We start from the raw sequence: 20365 nt of genomic DNA, 5'->3' as shown, positions 1-20365 counted from the left end.
CTCCAGTTTTCTACCGTGTCACCTTCACCTGTTACTTGAATTTTTTTATTTATTTTTTTTTTACTGCAGTAAAACGGTACATTTTCTCCCTCGGATATGCAGTGAAAAAAAAAAGAAGCTTTTGTAGCACACTCTGGGCAATCACACCCAGAGTTTCCAAAAAAATGGCTGTCCTCTTACACTCGAAAAGTACACTGAGTCCTGCCAGACACTCGGTAATGCTGGAAGTGTGACAGAAGACAATAGTGGAAAGAAAGCGATTAATTAGCTGCACCGAGGCAAAAAAAAAAAAAAAAAAAAAAAAAGCGAGAGGATGTATGTGTGTTTTAGAGAGCTCTCTAAAGAAAAGAAACTAGCGGTAAGCAGAGATGGTATGGAATTATAAGAGGAACCCTCTTTTCATGTACGCCTAAATAGGCTTTTCGTGACTTGCAGTGACCTAATTTCACTCAAACACACACACACACACACACACACACACACACACACACACACACACACACACACACACACACACACACAGAAGGTTTCATGCAATAAAATATTTAGTTTCCAAGAAAGACTTTTTTTTTTTTTTTTCCATGTTTGAGTCTCCTGACTGTCATTGCCTGAATCTGAAAGTTTTCTATCAGTCGATATCTACGTATGAATATATTCTAATTCACCATACACATGAATTATCTAATATACTGTGTGGGTTTAAGCACTACAGAATATCTGATTTATAACTCTACCTTAAACTGTGTGTGCAAACCACTGATAAGTCAAGGTCACAAATATGGAAATAATACTGGTGCTTTTTTTTCCCATGACGATAAATAAAGGCACCTGCTTTTACTTAATTTGTGCCGAGCGTAAAATAAATAAAAACCAATGGGATGGGGGGGGATAAGATTTTTTTTTTCCATTGTGTAAAGATAACGGGCAAATGAAGGACATATTTCAGGAGTGTTTATTAAAGAACATCTGAAGAGCATTTTGTAACAAATTATGATAATTTCAGTCAAGCGGAGTCTTTCCAATTGGAAATCTCAGCAAAGTTTCCCATCTGCGAATGGAATACGTCAGAGAAATTGCTCAACAATTACAGAAAAGAACCCAACTCCAGCTCCATCGTTTGTCCACACGAATGTCGGCGTACTCGTCATTGTTAATGTTTATAGCTTATTGTTCTCTGGACGCACGCGCGCGCGCGCGCGCGCGCGTGCGTGCGTGTGTGTGTGTGTGTGTGTGTGTGGTTTCATTACAGAGACAAACGACAGCGCCAACTCATGGCCTGGCATGCTTGCAAGATCGTTTTCACCATTTCTGCTGTTTCTGTGTGATCGTTTTCAAAACATTGCAAAAACTATGCTTTGTGTAAACGCGGCGTCCAATGGAGAAGATTTTTTTTTTTTTAAAAGTGGATGAAAACAATACTTAAACCCTGAAAGACTGACTTTCACCTGCCTTTGGCTGTTATTTGACCCCCCCCCCCCCCCCCCTTGAAAGGAAGGCCTTGAAATACCCGATGAGGAGCATTCAACAAAACAAAGAATTCAACAAATTTGCAATGTTAAAAAAGTGTGAAAATTAGATTTGAATATAAGTAATATGAGATGTTAGATATTTGATTTGAGCAAACATGAAAACGATGGGGGTTTTGTGTATATCGTAAATACTGCACATGAAATGTTTAAAAATATCTGTAATTATTTAAAATGTATTGAAAGGCAACTGAGGGGGCAGATATTATAAGAGTGATCGTCTCTTCTGCTCCTTTTCATTCAAAATGTGTTGAATTGGACGTTTTGTTGCTAAGACTGTTTATTTCCATTTAATTGTTTTACTTTTGAATGAAAATAAAGAATTACAAACATGGACTCAGGAAAGGAAGAGTAAACATGTGTAAGAAGGCAACAATAATCAAGCCAAAGCAAACAGTAATCAAGTCCCGTAAGCAAAGGAGTAGTGACAGTGATGCTGTCGGCAAATACAAATAAAGCTATTAAATCAACATTAAAGCTCAAGTTTTATCTGATTTTCCTCCCAAACTAAAAAAAAAAAAGGGCCTTTGCTGTTTATTTTTCTTAATTATTCACGTGGGTTTTTAAACCCACATGAATATTAGCTGGCATTGGTTCCAGCACTCCGTCACCCTGAATGGTGGATAAATTAATGGATGAATGGATGGATGGATGCACATGGTCTGCTCCAGCCAAACACTCGACTCACCTCAGAACCGTTCGGCTCAATGACTACACTGCACACATACTGCTCTGTCATCGGCTCATTTGCTTCTCACAGCCCCTCGACTGACCGTGATGAGGACGACATGACGTAAGAGTGTCGTCTACCATAACGGAAGTTGGATCCGATACCAAAGTTCGTCTGGAGAGGAATTTTAACGAGTCACTGAAGGTGTAGACATGAATCTGGAAGGTTCAATGTTCACATTTGAGACACAAAAGACGAGTTTCGAAATTAAAGTTGTATTCATCATAGGAATTTCTCGCCAAGCAGGTCCTTCTCATTCATGAATTTTGCTTAAATTTTCACGAGATACCCGATGAATTAATATGTCGTCAATAAAAACTCTCTTTTCAACAGCATTTCAGTTTTTTTTCAATCCCTCCTACGGTGTTAAGCAGTACTAATTAGTACGGAGCTTAAAATAGCCTCACGCCTCTTTTCTTTGTTGCCTATGGTCTGAATGTAATGACGACATGACGAGAGACAGAGAAATCTACAAATCACCAAGACATTTCTGAAAGAAATGTGTTGCCCAGTATCCAAAAACAAATGTTTTGATGTCCATGTCTTGGATCTTTGAGCAGAAAAAGCATACATCCAGTAGCACAACGGCTGTTTAGGATAAGAAAAACTATTTAAAAGTAGACATAAATTCAATTTAAATAAACTTTGAAAAAAGCTGAAATCTGTCAGAAAGCTGGTTATGCAGTCACATGAAAAAAAAATAAAGAATTGATTCCATCCAGGAAAGGCCCATCAGATTGAAATTCTTGTGTCATTTTCAAGAACCATGTGGCTGAAGCAACGCAAACCACTGGTCCACTGTGAAGGCAAACCGCTCAAAGAGTTATTGAAGCGCATCTTAAAATAAAAAAAAAAAAAAAAAAAAAGCAACAGAAACCACAATGATTGTGTATTAAAACAGCATGAGTTCTGCAGCTCTGCCCGGCCTGCAGTCCAGACCTGTCACCTACTGAAAACATTTGACAAATTATAAAACCCGTAAAGGAGGGCCTGGGCTGCTGTGCAGATGAAATCCTTCAAGGAATAATGGGGAGATGGTTTTACTTAAAACAAAAAAACGCATGCGTTTCTGCTCTCAGTTCCTGATTGCGCACACACGAATTAGAGTGATAAAGCCTGGAAGATTTCTCCCTCCTCTGGTTGAAATTTGGAGTCAAACACTGGAATTAGATTCAGCTGAAAGAACCTTGTCTCTTGGACATTCGGGGCTTTACTCACCTTCGCACTGCACCATGCGATATGATGGTAAAGTCACAATATCTTTCTGTGAGCGCAGGATCTTTAGCATTTTAGCTGCATCAACAACAATCTATAAGAATTTAAAAGGCATCAACGGTGTAATTCACTCTCACTTAATAAGAGAACTTGATACAACCTGCTTAAGTGGATATAAAGCGTACTGCCATGGTTGCTCAGTGGCTCCCTCTAGGGGAGGCATGCGATACACTTAGACAACAACGTTTTCAAGTGAAAACTAATTTTTTTTGTTGGATTTTGCGTGTCCGTGTATGCGGCGGCGGTGTTGCAACTTTTTGAAAACCCTCCGACTACGGGTAAACGGGATGAAGACAAACATTTTTGAAAACACTCTGACTCCGTCTCCATGGAAATGAGAGAAAAAATGCTACTTTTATGATACGGTGCTACTGCGCATGCGCACCACGGACCTCTAGAGTGTCTTGACTCCATATCCTACTTGGACTTGGCAGTTTTATATAGTCGACTCCCCCCGTAATAGCAACCCAACTTAATCGTCTGTCCAGACGAGTCTGTGAACTTGCTGTTGTTAATTTTTCTAGCATATTGTTCTCTATGTGTGTGTGATTTCATTACATAAACCAGAACTACACTCGGTAGAGCGCAGATTTGCCAACAGTCCATTTGTTTGCGGAACCGAGATAGCATCACTCGCCTGATAGCCGTTAGCTCATATCGATGCTGACGAGGTAGATAAGGTAGTTACATCGCTGTGTGAAAAACTGAGCAGAGAGCATCTCCATGGCAACAGACGCTGATCTCCTTTGATCTCCATTTGTTTGGAAAACATTTTCGCAGTTTTTGGGGATTTATTCAGAAACGGTTTGCTGCTAACATCCCAAAATCGAATCGATTGGCCCTCTGATGATGACAAAGCATCCTTGAAAATTTCATGCAATTCGGGAGAGTTTGTTTTTGCAAAAAGTTGGTCAAATACATACATAACAATAAATAAATACATGCAGACCAAAATATAACGTTCTCGGCCAATTTTGCTGGCGAAGGTAACAGTGAACTACTGGCACCCACTAGTGGCCTGGCATGCTAACTGCACCATGTTCAGTGTCTTTGCGGTTAGCATGTAAACAGAATTATTTTTTTCTTTTCAAAAGTTTCACTTTTACAGGGCAGCGTTTTTTAAATGAAAATGCAAAAACATTGTGTTTTCACTTGAGAACAGTGGCTTAGTAATTCCCAGTGTTTGTGTGTGTGTGTGTGTGCGTGCGTGTGTGTGTGCGTGTGTGTGTGTGTGTGTGTGTGCGCGCGTTCGGTTTTGTTTTTTAGGAGGAGGGAATGAGATTTCTTCACCATGACAAATCTAACATATGGATTTACCCAATGACTACAGTGTCGTTTCAGAGAAACAAAGAATGTTTTATTTGTTATCAAACCGATGAAAAAAGATTATGAAAAGTAACAATCAGAACAAAAAAAAAAAAAAGAGTGGCTTCTAAGAAAAAAAAACGTCTGTACCTCCTCATCGTTAAATGTCGATGGCCGATCATGAGAACATAAACGGACAGTAAAGTATTGTCGAAACAAGATGATAACTTATGATAAAGAGGTGACGACGATGACTTGAGGTGACCAGTTCCGCCTGAAACGCATATACTGTGTATATATATATATATATATATATTTTTTTTTTTTTTAACTCTTGAACCTTTGAGCCCCCATCCAGTGTAGCTCGCCATCTTTGCCATGATTCGGTCTCTTTGTGCTTCAACCAAGAAAAGAAAAGAAGAAAACAAAACATAACACTGATGTAACCCAGAACAAGAAAGCCATGGTACAGAAGGAAGGGCACCTTTGTATTTGTTGGACAACTGCAAGTAGTTAAATATTCATGCAACTTTAGAAACATCTCCGTTTAGATTTCTAGGCTAACAATACATTTTTTATTCTTTATGAATATCAATATGATTTTCCACATTCTGGTTAAAGTCTTTCTCCATGTAAATTAACAGTTAATAGACTCTGTCATGAAATTTGCCAATAAACCATATGTTCAGTCTGTACAATAGAGGTACTAAAAATTACAACTGTCATGGTATATGTACAATTTTACTACCTACAAAGTACAACAGATAGCATGTAATAAAATATGTAAACAAATTTCTTCTTTTTTGACACAGTCGACTGTGACAGCAGATAGAATTCACACTTTCAACAGTTGATTTATTTCTGTATACACATTAGTTAACAGTGTTGTAGTACTGCATTTGTCTTCTTCCCGACACCTCCATAGAAAAAGAGAATGATAGGCGATGAACCAACATACAGCTTTGCGAAAAGATAAAACCACCACTGGCTGTGCATCAATAATAGACCTTTTTCTTGAGGAGACAGTTTGTTTTTCTCTCTTTTTTTTCCTCTTTTCTTCTCTATCCACATTGAGCATTTTTGAGGGGTCCGAAAAGAGGGGAAGTCCAGATCTGATGACGAAGAGCCGTTTTTTTTTTTTCTTTTCTTTTTTTGCATCAAAAGAGAACATGGTCCAAGTCGAACACTCTATACTGGACTTTTACTGGACTGTACTTTTACGGCAGAATTAGGATGGCATGCATTTTACAATCAGTCGCTTCTCACCAAGAGAAATCCTTTCCACAAAGCGAGTCACTGTGTCCATCAGACAATGAGAGGAATTGTGGTGAATTAGACGCCAGAGCAAACAGATGCTATGAGATCCGCCCGTGGCTATTTGCTCACTCGGTTCCATTTTGTACACAGAAATAGTTTTGTTGTTTTTTTTTTCATTTTCTTGCTGTTCTTTTTGTCTTTTTTTTCCTCTTTTGCTCAAAGCAAAAATAAGTAAGACACCACACTTATATTATTTATAAACCATAAAAATTTTTGTAATACTTTGATACAAGAGTCCGTTTTACTCGTACAATGATTGTGTGCCTGACCCCCCCTCTTGATAAGCACTACATGTTGCTTACATGCTGAAAATGTATAAGATTATGAGCCTTTTGTAATTAACAATTTCACAAAAAATTGTTGAATGCCAAGGATCACATAGCTCTAAAAGTCACTTCGGAGAATGATGCTGTGAAATAGTTCTATACTGATAATGTCTCTGACCAGATAGAAGAGTAAGGTCTCTAAAGTTGCTATTTAACCTTGTCATTAAGCGTATGCTTAATAGTAAGTGTGCTTTATGTTACAGTACATATCATCAGTTCAACTACTCAGCACAGTATAAGATTATTCAAGTTCCATGTTATACCATCATTTGTCATAGCTCCTCACAAGGAAACTGTTTAAGTAAATGTTCTCTCGGTGCTTTCTCTCTTCCACTCTCTCGTGTTCACGAAAGTCTCACAGTCACACGTAGTACTCTTTATCCTTGTTTTTCTGTCTCTTGTTGCTGCCTTTCAAGCTCTGCTGTTTGTCTTTCATGACAGCGCCATTGCTCTGCACTGCCGAGTTGGTTATGTAGTTCCTGCTCTCGTCCACCTGGTAGGAGCCTTCATCCCTGTTCCTGTACTTATACATGGCATACAGAAGGATGAGGATGCACAGGGCGGCGGCCGCCACTATTCCGATGACCATCCCGGTGGTGCTGCTAGATTCACGGACCACTTCCGAGGTCCCTGGAACTCGCCTGACGCCTGGCTCTGTGGGGAGTGCTGTGGGTATATTACGGAACATTGGGGAGGTTATTAATGGGCCCCTCAGCACGGTGCTGTCTACCTCAAAGGATGTGGGCAATGGAAGCAACACTAGGTCTGGCTGGGGTTCTAGCTCGCGGTTACTCATTTTGCCGGCCGGCTGTTTGGCCGGAGCATTGTGGAGGGTTGCGGCGGAGGCAGAGGTGGTGGTGGTGCGGCTCTGGTCGGCGGTTAGCGGTATGGCGGTAGTGGTAGTCCTACTGCGTCTGGAGACGAAAGGTTTGTTAGCTCTAAAAGTCTCTGGGGGGAGGGGGCGTTTGCTTTGTAGTCACCTTGAAAGCCTGACGTGGACCAGGTCTTATCTGTTACCAAGGAGAAGGCCGAGTAAAAATCTTCATCATCAGTAGGGGGCAGGTTAGACTTGAACGCTTTCCCAGAGCCATACCCGATATCACCAAGCCATCATCATCACAATCATCGCTGCCTCGGTCCGACAAGCAAGGTACCCCCGCCTCAGTGGCCTTGGACAGGGACTCTTTGGTGGTCTCAATAATGGTGAGGAGTGGGTGGTGGGTTGAGGGAGTGGGAATGAAGGGTGCACGAGGAGCTACAGAGGGGTGCGCTAATGGATCCTCAAGTACTCTGATGACTAACTCAGCTCCTGGGAATGGACAAAAGACAAGTAGGCATATTAGTGAACAACATAGAGGTTTTGGAGAACATGCATTGATACAGGTAACAACATCATTTTTTTTTAAATTGAATGAAAAGTAAATAAAACCCTCAAAAACATAAAGGCCAGCAGCTGTCTGGTAAAGATGAGTACATTTCAAACCCTCAACAAACATGTGTCAAAAGGGTGCATCACACTTGTTAAGATCACCAGATTGTGTTCACGTTGTTTTCATCTATTTTTGAACTTCTATAGAAGAGTGTACAGAAAGTGAGACTGAATGTGTCATTCTCATTTTATTTATTTTAATATATAAGAAATAATGTTGTATATAGAAAACCTGAGCCGGAGTGACAAAGATTAAGGCCTCGTTGACGCATCATTTTTGTATTTTCTTTTTCAGAGGTTTTGCGTTTGCACTGCAACGACTTAAAAACGATGTAGTTGGCATGCCAGGCCAGGATTGCTATTGCGGGCGACTCAACTATAAGACTACAAAGTCCCAGGAGAACATGGACCGGGGGTCATGACACTCTGGAGGCTGCCATTGTTGTTACTGTCCATCTACTCCCGCATGTGCGGAGGAACAATTCACTATGGCGGTGGTGCGCATGCGCAGATGCAGCGCTTCCACAGTCTACTACGGACATTTCCAGAAAGTCATTTTCACCTGTTTCCACGGCGACGGCATTGGAGCGTTTTCAAAAGGGAGCGGGAGGCGTCTTCAAAAAGTTGCATTGTCGGTGGCTCTGAGCACGGTTGCAGTATAAACACTTGAGTATCCTCAGCGTATAAACGGGCACTAAACCACATTGTGTCCCACACAACGCCGAAACATAAAGCTCCCACGTTTTGACTTATTCAGGCACTTTCAGTCTCATTTTCGTACAAAATACTATTTCAAATGACATAAACTCCAATATGAACACACGCTGGACATCTGAATAAATGTGTGCTTTAAAAACAAATGTGCTCATCTTGCCAAAGCTCATTTGTCAACGACTGGAGCTTTTTAAAAAGGTTTAAGAAGCTTGAAAAAAATGTCTAAATGTGGCCACAATTATTTGCATTTTTAATGCTGTTTGAGCAGATTATTCAAAGATGTGACTAAAAATAAAGATTCTCCATTTGACCATACTTGAACAAAAATCGATTATTTAAATAGTTGGTTTGACTCCTTATGGATCAGATTTATCACCTTAAACCTTTTTTTAAGACGGACATAACAGAGTCACTTGAATGTTCACTGCTACGGGGAAAGATTGCCAAAACGTCAAAGTTGATCCGATCTATATACTAACCTGCACACGAGCCATTGTCAAAATGTGACGTGAATAAACTAAACTAAAACATACCAAAGTTCAAACGGGAAATTCATGCCTTAATTCAAATTCAACCTATTCAAAATTGTTCTACATGTCAGCTTCTCTCAAGGATGCCGACAATCAAGAAAACTGTTATTTCTCTATAAGACGGACATAACAGGCTTGATAAGCGACAAGCTGAAGGCCACACACGTTTTCATCCAACATGGGTTTGATTTATTTTAAAAGCGAGTGTGGCCAATGCAAAGAGTCTAAATGTAGTTTAAATAGTCTGGTCATGTTGAACGAACCCAGTATTGTTTAAATCCTGGTTAAAAAAAAAATAATAAAAAAGTTCCAAGTCCAATTGAAAGAGACGAGAGTGTCTCTCTGATCTATGTTTGGTTTTAGTCAAATCCTAGGTCATAATTAAAATACCAAGGTCTTAATTGACTAATGTGTGTTTCAAAGAGTTCAGTATTGATCACAAAAACACTTTTCCATCAACTTTTGTCTTTCAGAAGATGCAAAAATTGTAATATATTGGCTAATTATGATTGAAGATATGATTTCTGTAGGAAATGTAAAAGTTACGTGGACCTGCTGTGTCGCAGGCGTCGCAGGAGTGAACATTCAAAGTGCCGTCGACCCGCCGAAAACAAAAACATCAACTGCCTTCAGGGAGCCACTGACGCACATTTCAGTTCATCTACATGCATTCACAAGCCTATTCATTACATTTTTATAAAAGAATGTTATTGAAAACTTCATTCTGATGCCACAGGTTCACATTCAGATGCAGTTTGCAATTTTGCCCATACAAGTTGATTCTGTTAATTTCTGCTGATCACGGTGTTTCTACTATATTATTATACAGTAATTTTTACAAATCTGGTGGAAAATCAATTTCATATATAATATTTAAAACCTGGTGGTTGTTGATGCACCATTCATGTGTTCTGCCGATCAATATACAATCTGCCGGGTGCAAGATACTCAGTAAACTGGACTAAAATTATCCTTTTATGTTAAAGGGTTCCATATTTGCAATTGGTACAAACAATTAAAAAACATGCAGATTCCCCAAACGGTTGTACAATGCCAATTTAAACATAATGCATAGCCAATAGTGTAAATCCTGTATCATTATTTACAGGAAATTAAGTTTTAAATGAACAAATGTTGCATCCGGCTAAAAAGACAAATTGTGCAAACGGCATCTTGAGAAAAAAATAAAGAACAGTCAATAAACAAAACCACAATATATATATATATCCACATATATAATAAGTATAAGGTGTTGTCAACTTACATCAACAAATTGCCCGCATGATTTAGGCATGAAGAAAAGAATTTACAAAGGAAAAAGGTTGTGTAAGAATGTTGAATAGCCACTTGGTACCGTTAAAGATCATTTTTAGCCATTGTAGATTGTGTTCTATCTTAAAACATGACGGTACAGGGAGGCAACAACACATACATCCACACCACATAACATAAAAAATAAACACCATAATTCTGTTTTTTTTATGTTTTGCTTTTTTTCCTGGTAAATAATTTGTCTTTACAAAAAAAATGTATGTATCTGCATCTTTTTTTTTTTTTCCCCATTGGAAGAAGACTTCAATGGTGTCTAAAATCTATTCATGTTACAGTTTTTGCTTAATTTGTCATTTGTTCTTTAGTGTAGAATGGATGGATGACTCTCATATTTTAATATCTCTAAAGACAAGGGAGAAGGTGAAGAAGGGGGCGGGACCTATGAACATACTACAGAGGAAATGAGGATGATGAGGGTGACAGTGTAAGTCAGTTGCCATGTCCATGTAAAGGCAGTACGAAGCGGTCGGGCGGCATTAGAGCTTTTGGCTGTAAGGAAGGGATGGGGATATACAAACAATGAGCAATATACATGCCCATCTACAGAAAAGAACAGAAGAACTCTAACACTGACATGTCTTACAAACCCTAAACTGCAACTTCTTAGCCATGCAATTCATTTCTTTTTGTTGTATATTGTTTTAATCACAGTAAAGAATTATTCTAAAAAGTTTGGTCAAAATATTTTTTATAAAATCTAAAAAAAAAATGGAACATATGCGAGCTGTGAATCTGGAACTGCTTCATCGACTAATTTGTGGGCTTGTCCATATGTTCTTAAAAGCTTCTTTTTAAAAAAATTTTTTTTGCATTTCATATTTTTTTATTGGTTTATTTTAATCATGTTCGGTTTCAGCCAGGAGACGAAGTAGACACACACAAGCGAGTCACTGAAGTAGTTCCAAATCCCCCACCAAAAAAGTCAAATTATATCCCAAAAAAATCTTTCACACTGTGATTTGATTAGATATTATCTCTTTTCTTTTGCAAAAAAAGAACAAAAACAAGAAAAAAAACATACTTAGAATAAGCCAAAAAACATAATCAGAACCAAAATGCCAGTGATCAATTGGATAACTCCAAAAAATATGACCAGTTCAAACTATCAAATGAAAAAAAATGTTAAAGATGAAAGAACAAAGCCATTTAAAAAATTTTGCACACACTACAACCAGATGCACACAATAGGAAACAGACACCGCTGAGAGAGGTGCTCGACTGTGGAGGACGGGCGCCTCTCTCATGTGTTTCTCGATGACAAAGTCTATCCGTAAGGTTAGTCTTTAAACATGAACCGGCCGTGCAGTCTGGGTGTACATCAGAGAGAGATGGTGCTGGCTGAGAATGGGTTATTGTTGTTATTATTATCTTGCTTTGGTTTTAGTTGTACTGCAGGATGTTGATGCATGCTTAAAGTAAGTTGCATTTAGGGAAAGTAGAAAAGAAACAACACAGCAAACTGGGCGCAGGTAAGGACTGAACCAATGTTAGAAGAATAAGAGACGGACCCTGTGTCCCAATCCCATAGGTTAAACTCGGATGAGCCATCCTGACACTTTTAATCTCCAGTCGATATCCGTGCTACATGCGTGCAGTGTGACGCGAGGTCAAACGGCAGCTTTGTAAAGCCACAGCCAATTTTCCAGTAATCCCAAAATGCTTTATCACTTGACTCATAATCTAATATCTTTAAGAATTGATTCCATTTTCAATGCTACCAAAATCAGAAATGCGAGAAAAGAAAGGGAAACAAACAATAAAACTAGTGTAGAATATGCAATTGGGACACAGCGGACGTTTAACCAATAGTAGTGAGGAACAGTAAGAAAATAAAAAACACAAGACGTATATTCATAATGTTGCACCAAATGTGAAATGTGATTTATTCCGAATATAAGTATGACGCTGCCGTCAAAAGACAAGAGTAAAGCTGATATCCATTCCTCTGAGGTTGCAGTTTGTGTGAGAGATTATAACTTTGGCCCAAGGTCTTTTTCCAAATGTTGAGAATGTAATCATCTTAATGGGCAAAATAGAAATCACAATGCGCCGGTGACTTCCTCTCATAACAGTTTCTCCAAGAAAAGTGTCCAATCTGTTTAAAGCTGCAGGTGCGATTGTATTTCTTCCATTTCTATAATATGTGTAATCATCAATCCTGTTATCTCCATCCTAATGTTAAAGAAGCACCATGCCAACCTCGGACAGCACCTCTGAAACTTTCAAAAAAGTCTTTATAAATGAACATTTTGAGTCCATTTTTATTTCTATTTTAAAATGTTATGGTCTGGTTTAAAACAGCTAAATAAGGGAAAATGGCTAAAGCAGCAGGAAATGCTAAGAACAGATGCTGAAAAGACTCCAAAAAAATAATACTGGAAAAGTTGCTAAAATGGTAAAATCACTAAAAACAAACTCGAAATCACTAATATTGCTGAAACAGTTCCAACTATTAGGAAATGCACAATGGATATAAATAGCTTAAATAGCCAAGATGCTTAAAAAAAATGTTAAAAAGGGAACAGTCCCCTACAAAAGGGGGAAAAAAGCTAAAATTTGCTTTAAAAGCAACACAAAAAGTTAATTAAATAGATCTAAATTGCCGCTATGAAACATCATGCAAGGTTAGTTGTTAGTATTTATTATCCATTTCAGATTAACAACATTTTGTTTGTGCTTTATTTGCTGAGAAATCACAAAAGCAGCTCTTCTGGTCATAAAGGTTTGTTCATTTACTTATTGTAGGTTCCTAGACTCTGAAGGTGGAATCATAGTTTCAGGAGCCTCTCCTCCAGGTCTTCCTTTTCTCTGCTTCCCTGCTGCTCTCTTTGGTTGTGGAGCTCAAAGTTCATGATCCTTGTTCTACTGGAAAGTTATTGCTCTTTTAATATATTTGTTTTTTTAATAAGGTTCTTGTGCTACTTACGCAGTTTTCCCCATTGTTTATTCAATAAAGATAAAAAAAAGGAGCCCACTGTTGTGTCTGAGCAGTACTTTGACCTTATGGCCAATCCCACGTGAGGTTTAGTGACGGGATACCAGCTTTAAATCTTATGTCTTCCAACATATGATTGAATAATTTATTCTACATGTTTTCCTTGTGTCCATGTAGGTTGAAAATTAGAGAAGAATTCCATAAGATGGCAAATTTCTGACAAGTTTCTAAGTGTATAAACCCAAACGATTTTCTAAAACGTGTGCTCCTATACACTTTCTACGTTGTATTTTTGATGGAATTGATCTACATTACTCGGTTGCCGGTTATGACTTGAAAACAACTAAAAGACCATTTCTGAACTCCTAAAGCGGTTGTAAATTTAGAAAACACTTTGCCAACTTTCAGTCAGCTGGGATCCTTTTTTTCCCCCCCTGCCTGACTCAGGTCCAGATTTATAGATTTATTCTGGTTTGCAGTGGAATTTAAAAGGTCTTACATTGCGCCACGCAGACGCCATAGAATAAGTGACATGTTTGCAAAGCGGCCGTATACACACACACGCCGAATGTGCGAAAGTTTGCATAAAGCGCCGAAGCAAAGACACACACTGTCACGCGCTCTGTTTAGACAGCTGATTTGATGAAAAATAAAAGTCTCTTTTTTTTTCTGTGAGACGTCCGAGGAAGAAAATTTAAGCTGTGGAGGCTTCTGTGCAGAAACAGTTCCAAAGAAAATGTAAGTTTCCATCAACCTGCTTTATTTTGGAATATTTAGAACATTAAGATTGAAGGTTCTTCATGCCAAAGTAGAGAAGTTGTTGTTTTTATTTAACCTCAAAACATATAGTTAGTGCATCAGAAACCTAAAAAAAAAGTAGAAAAGTGGACTGGAACCACAGTAATTTATAACTCCTCAATTTAAAAATCAATTAAACTGAAAGTTTTATGTTGACAAGATCTAAACTATCATAATATTATAAACCTTACCTGTCAAACTCTAACTTCATTTAAAATCATCAGTCAAATTTTAGCTCTTTAGCCTCAGACACTGAGGCTGATGTCAAATTACAAGCATTTGATGCAGCATGTAAAAAGTAGAATACAGAGATTTTCTTTGTTTTTTTAGCGACGCTGATGGAATTCCACGCTATAGGAAACGACAAGACAATGAGGCTGGGGTTAAATTACGCACATTTTGTGCTGCATGCCATTAGTAAACGATACGTAGATCACTTTTTAAGCATGAAACAGGATCTTCACGTAACAAAAAAAGCATAAAAATGTGACGTATAGTGTGATATAACAGGTTCATTAGTAGCTGTTATTCTCTTACACGTACAAGTATTTGTGTCTGGCCAGGTTATTTCTTTGTTTTGACAACCTGAGAAAGCCTGTTTAGTTTCCCTATAAGCAGAAAAGCGTCATAAAATGTACATATAAAATAATGGTTGCTCATCATACAAACGCATGTTGTGTACCTTTTAACCGGCTTTCCAACTGCATAAGCTGTCTTGCCAAGAAACCATAAAAGATAATCTACCAACCACACATTTTCATTATATTTGTGCCATACGGGCAAAGGAATGTTCTTAATTGTGGGGAAGATATTTTCTTAAGTAATTTGTCAACCCTATGACGAAAATTATTGGATCAATAATTTGTGGCACTAATAGTTTCTACAGTTTTGCAGAACCTTGTCACAAGTTCACTTCATGTGTATCAGAAGCGTTTTTTTTATTTCATTTGCCATCTTATGAAATAAACGGAGAGGAAAGAAAAAAACAGAGAACAGAATCACTTGATAACTTCTCTGGACAAGCCAGAATGACGACCGCCACGCTGTCAAAGTGAAGACAGTGTGGGGCTCGAGATACACGACATATTGATGACACTGCGACCGCAAAAATAAAAAATAAAGATAAGAAATGGCTTACAACTTAAACACAGATGCAGACAAAACAACCAAGTTAGTCTAAATGCGAGAGCGTGAATCAATCGTAAAGCATGCGGTGAAATGGTCACAGGTCACCCTGCACAGACTGGGTTGAAGAGTTTGATAAATAATGGTGCCGGTGGTTGCTCAAGAGAAATGGTAATGTAGAAAACATTAGTTTTGTGGCAAAAGAAAGCCTTTTCATGCCATCTATAGAAAAACATCTTCAAAGGCTTTACGATTTTATTGAGGCCGTGGTATTTTTCTAATACATGCCAGTAAGGGATGCACGTGTACCGATACCAGTATCGGGTATCGGTACCGATACTGCACCGAGTACTAGTGAAAACTCTCCGATACAACCGGGTGAGTACTACGCGAGATCATGCGTCAGAAACGTCGCCCGTAGGAACGCAAGAGAACACGAGTGTAAGAAATGTAAGATAGACTGTAAATTGTGTTTTGCCAAAACATCAAGAAGAGGGGAAAGATAGTTCATCACAACACCAGCAACAGCCAGTGACATTTGGACCTGCGGAGTTAGTACGAAGTTACTGCTCAGCACGTAACCCCGAGCTATGCTACATGCTAAAGAGTTTCGGGGCTCACACACTCAGCGAAGCGACATGTTAAACATGACTCATTATGACTGATACACACTTTGATAGCTTAAGGTACGCTTAAGGAAGTGTGTAGCTAGACGCTGCGCACTGCGCTACGTGTACTTTAGACTATAACGGCCAAAAAATACTTTAAAAGTTTTGTGACCGCACGGACTGAACGCGCCAACCACGCAAGCGCCAGACCAACGAACAACAACAACAGAGGTTGTATGAGGAGATCCACGTCTGTACAATCGCAATTTAAAAGAATATAAAGCTAGACAGATGGCTCAGAACTCTTTGAAAGAAACCTCGTGCAAGTCCAAAGTGTTTTTTGTTGAGGAACGCTTATATGGTTTAACATAATTACATTGGGAGTCAAGTAGAAGTTGAAACATGTAATGTATTGCATAAGGAATCCATCAATTGTATCCACATGTTCACTGCTTGTGTCTTGGGTTTCAAGACTGGAGTCAGAGGTACTTCACACACAGGATGGCGAGTAGATGGCTGGTAAAGGCTTAAAAAGCAGACTCAAGTTACCATCATGCCTTCAAAGTTGTGGATATTTACAGAAATGTTTTTGAGCCATCTGACCACATATGGAATGTCAGATGCATATAAGAGAGGAAAAGAAGACATGTTTGTCCGTCTGTGTCATGATCTAATTTTGAGTTCATGTCTGTGTGAGAATAAACTCTATTTTGCATCAAGCTCTGCATATCTCTTGAGTATCTGTTTGCAGTTTTGGAGGCGTGTGTCGCGCCGACCTAGAGACCGAGGTGGTTCGTTTGTATGAGGAGTATCAGGCTTTATGGCACTGAAGTACTTGTATCGGTACTCGGTATCGGAAAGTAGCTCGCGGTTAGTACTTGTACTTGTCCTAAAAGTCGTATCGGTGCATCCCAACATGCAAACGATGTTATGGTAACTTCTTATTTAATACAAAAAATATTGATGGCAAGAAAAGGTTGGTTTTTTTTGCCTTCGTTTTTGCGTCAAGAAAGGAATCGGGATGTGTTTTTTTTTTTTTTTTTTTTGAGAAGGTACAGGGTACGAAGGCGCATGGTACCCCAGAAAATATATGAAAACAACTATCACCCACCAAAACATCATGCCACACTGAGGATGAGGCCAAAATACAAGAATGCATTTTTGGACAGTTGGCGAATAGACGGGGATGGTATCTTTGCTAACAAAATTTTGAAAATAATAATAATAATAATAAATAAATAAGCCAAAAACAAAAAGCATTGACCTCAAAGAAATAATAATAAAAAACAAGAAAATAAAAATAACCAAAGGAAATTTCAAATCAAAGCATGCAGCTGTTAACATGATGTTAGTGTTAGAATGGTGTGAATTTCTGTGTAAACAAATGATTGGATGACTGGGGCCCTGTCTTTGTCTTTCTTCACAAATCCCCATGGATCTCAGGCTACACAGCACAGTTTTTTTTGTTGTTTTTTTTTAAAACCCATTTGCACCACAATATTTCACATAGTCTGAAAAAATTTGGGAATGACCTTCCAAATGGATGAATGTAGTGGTGACGATCAGCAGAATGACACTCATCAGTCATGCATCCAAAAAGTGGAGTTGGAATAGACAATCTCATTAGGAATAGTTAATGGATCAACCTGGGCTCAGCCAACTCTGTCATGTCCTGTTTAGTTGAAGGAAACTAACACCTTCTGAACAGTTGTAATGGGTCTATTGTGCCCGTTTGACTCTTAAGTCTTTATAATTGCTGTCGGGCATGTTGCATTTAAAATTATTTACAATAGAAACTGCTACACACATAGCACAATTATTTAAATAATCTGTCATGCCACTAAAAATGTAGGTTAATATAAGATTATCTACACTAAATCATGACTGCTGGCTGATTTTGTCTAAATTTCAAACGGAAATTCCCAAATTCTTTCAAAGCGATTATCTGAAGTGATCACATTTTAGATAGTTTTTTTTGCTTGTTTGTTTGTTTTTTGGGAATATTTAGATACAAAAAAGACAGAATAACAAATACACCTAAAAGCAAAAAGTATGACCCAAAAAATAAAGAAGGAAAGAAAAAAAGAAACCTGTACACAGAAATTCAATGATATCTGTTCTCTATCACGAGTACCAACGCAAGCATCTAAATCTGGAAAGACACGAATGGAGACAGAAAGGAAGAAAAAAAGTGCTCTGGACAACACTCACTGGAGCTGGAGACAAATGCCAAAACCAAAAACTTGTCAAATAATGTGTTGTTTGACAGTCAAAATCAGTAGAGCAGCGAATGGCAGGAGCGATGGACTCCAACATGATGTGACAGGGTTTGCAGCATCAGCGCAGAGAACATGGTCCACCGTCATACAAATGCAGCTCACCGGTGACAGTTGTGTACTAACCCGTATTATTTCTCTCAGCAGACGTCATTTGTATGCATGTTGGTGACCATGTTGACCACTTTGGAGGACCCCATGTGCAAGTGTAGCTCATGATATCGGTGGCTTCCTAATCTGAGCAGCTATGACTCGACGGTTTGTCTGAAGAAGAAGTTCCACAGCTTTCAATTTGAACTTGATTTTTTTTTTTCTTTTTTTTTTAAATTTTCCTTTAGATTCAGTAATCCATTGTGTAGCTTGCTAAGACTGTCTGGTTTAAATGAAGTTACACTTTGTCTAACCATGGGGGTGTGATGCTCTGAGGATGCTTCGATCCTCGTGGCCGCGAATGAGTGAAAGCACAGAGAAAGCAAGCAAATGCAAACTAACCTAGCCCACCTGCATGGACAGTTTCACACTCCTCCAGGTCTTCGTCGTCACTCGAACACTCTGCAGATGACACGATGTCATCCGATGTATGCTTCTTGGGCGGAACGTTGGACACCAGAAGTCACGTCCATAAAACAACATATGGTGCAAAAGACCACAGAGGGCAAGCCAACAGAGAAAGTGCAGAAAGAGAAAGGGGTGGGGGGTGGGGGATAGATGAGAAAAGTTAGAATGTGACTGTGGGAGTTGAAGTTAATTTTGTCCTGTTGCCACTTTTATTGTGGCCAAAGACATTAAAAACAGCGGACTCTCACAGTATCATGGCTGCGAGCTTCACGACTGGCAGCAGAAAGCAACGTGCCAATCAAAACGACGCGGCGGCTACACCCAGACGACAAGGTAAAGACGGTAAAGTTCAGGACCGTCCGTCTCTTCACCTTCTTGGCTTTTAACATGATCATGAATCCCGCAAGGAAAACTACTTCATCCTTGATTAACGTCATGCATTACTCTTCCGAATGCATCTGTTGGAGTTCATACATTACGGACAACACAGTCTTTCTTGCGTATTGATGAAAAATATTGCGGCTGTCAACTTTGATTCACTTCAGGTTGATATTGTCCAATCAAAATCGAAGACTTTCCCAAGTTCATGAGGTTCATGTTGGACAGTGTCACACGTAGTTGACCTCTGCAGAAAAAGCAGTGCTGGGATTGAGAACACGTTGACAACCATCTCCTCTCTGTTGCTGACATATCAGATCTGATCCAGAAATCAAAAAGAACCACTTACCAGCTTGAGTGAAGTCGTCCCTCCTCTCTTTCTCTACCACGATAATAGCCGTCAGATATTCCTCTGGCTTTATTCCGTCATCTCTCAAATCTAACTTCAATCTAAAACCTTTGTCATATTTCCAATCTGCCATTTCTTTTAAAGATTCTGGAAAGATCTGTGGAATCTAAACAATGCCGTCGCCTCTCCAATATTCATCTCAATGAGCAGTTTCTGTCTGGTTTCCAACCTCTTCAAAATCACCTTCGGCCTCCCGATTGCATCTGATTCATCCATTCAACTATTCCCTGAAGTATCCAACACATACCTGGACCAGTTCACCGGGTTCTCCTTCAACTTTCTCAAACACGACCGTGAAAACATTGACGTTCATCTTATGGCTTCAAATCTTTTTCTCCCAATCCTCTTCAGGGGACTTCCACACACATCAATAACATGACTTATCTGCAAATTTCCACCTTTGCAACCTCATCCATTGCTCTCATCCAGCAGCACCGCCACATTGGTCCTCAACCTGGTCCCCTTCTGTCCTTTCTCTCTGGTTCACCTCTCAAAAACCCCAAATGGGAGTACATGACTTCAGACCGGAGCTTAATTCCCATGGCAACAGGTAATAACTGCTGTTGGTGTTCTTAGGTGTTAATAAAATGAAACATGTCAAATGCCAATTAGTTATTGTGAAGAACCTTTCAGGGTAGAATGGAAAATCCTTTAAGTGCATCAAAAAAACAAAAAAAGAAAAGAAGGAAAGGCGGTTTGCTCATCAAACACTTAATCGTCTCTTGCCAGTCTTTGGTAATTAAAGTGACACTGACAACCAGATGACATATAGTAATGATCTTCTTGTATTTGCA

General features: G+C 38.9%; 1 protein-coding gene across 1 annotated transcript in view; it reads right to left on the bottom strand.

Moving 5' to 3' along the window:
• Positions 1-6840: 6840 nt before the first annotated feature.
• The window catches only part of nrxn3a (neurexin 3a), a gene marked incomplete at both ends in the record, with an annotated part of 158309 nt that continues 144784 nt past the window's right edge, over positions 6841-20365 (bottom strand). Inside the window, 2 exons of the mRNA XM_080479543.1 lie at positions 6841-7145; positions 18728-18809. Coding sequence (XP_080335669.1) covers positions 6841-7145; positions 18728-18809 — 387 coding nt within the window. The remainder of the gene's footprint in view (positions 7146-18727; positions 18810-20365) is intronic.

The sequence above is a fragment of the Lipophrys pholis genome (assembly GCF_963383615.2).
Source record: "Lipophrys pholis genome assembly, chromosome: 14".
NCBI lineage: Eukaryota > Metazoa > Chordata > Actinopteri > Blenniiformes > Blenniidae > Lipophrys > Lipophrys pholis.
This window is presented reverse-complemented; position numbering and strand designations above follow the sequence as displayed.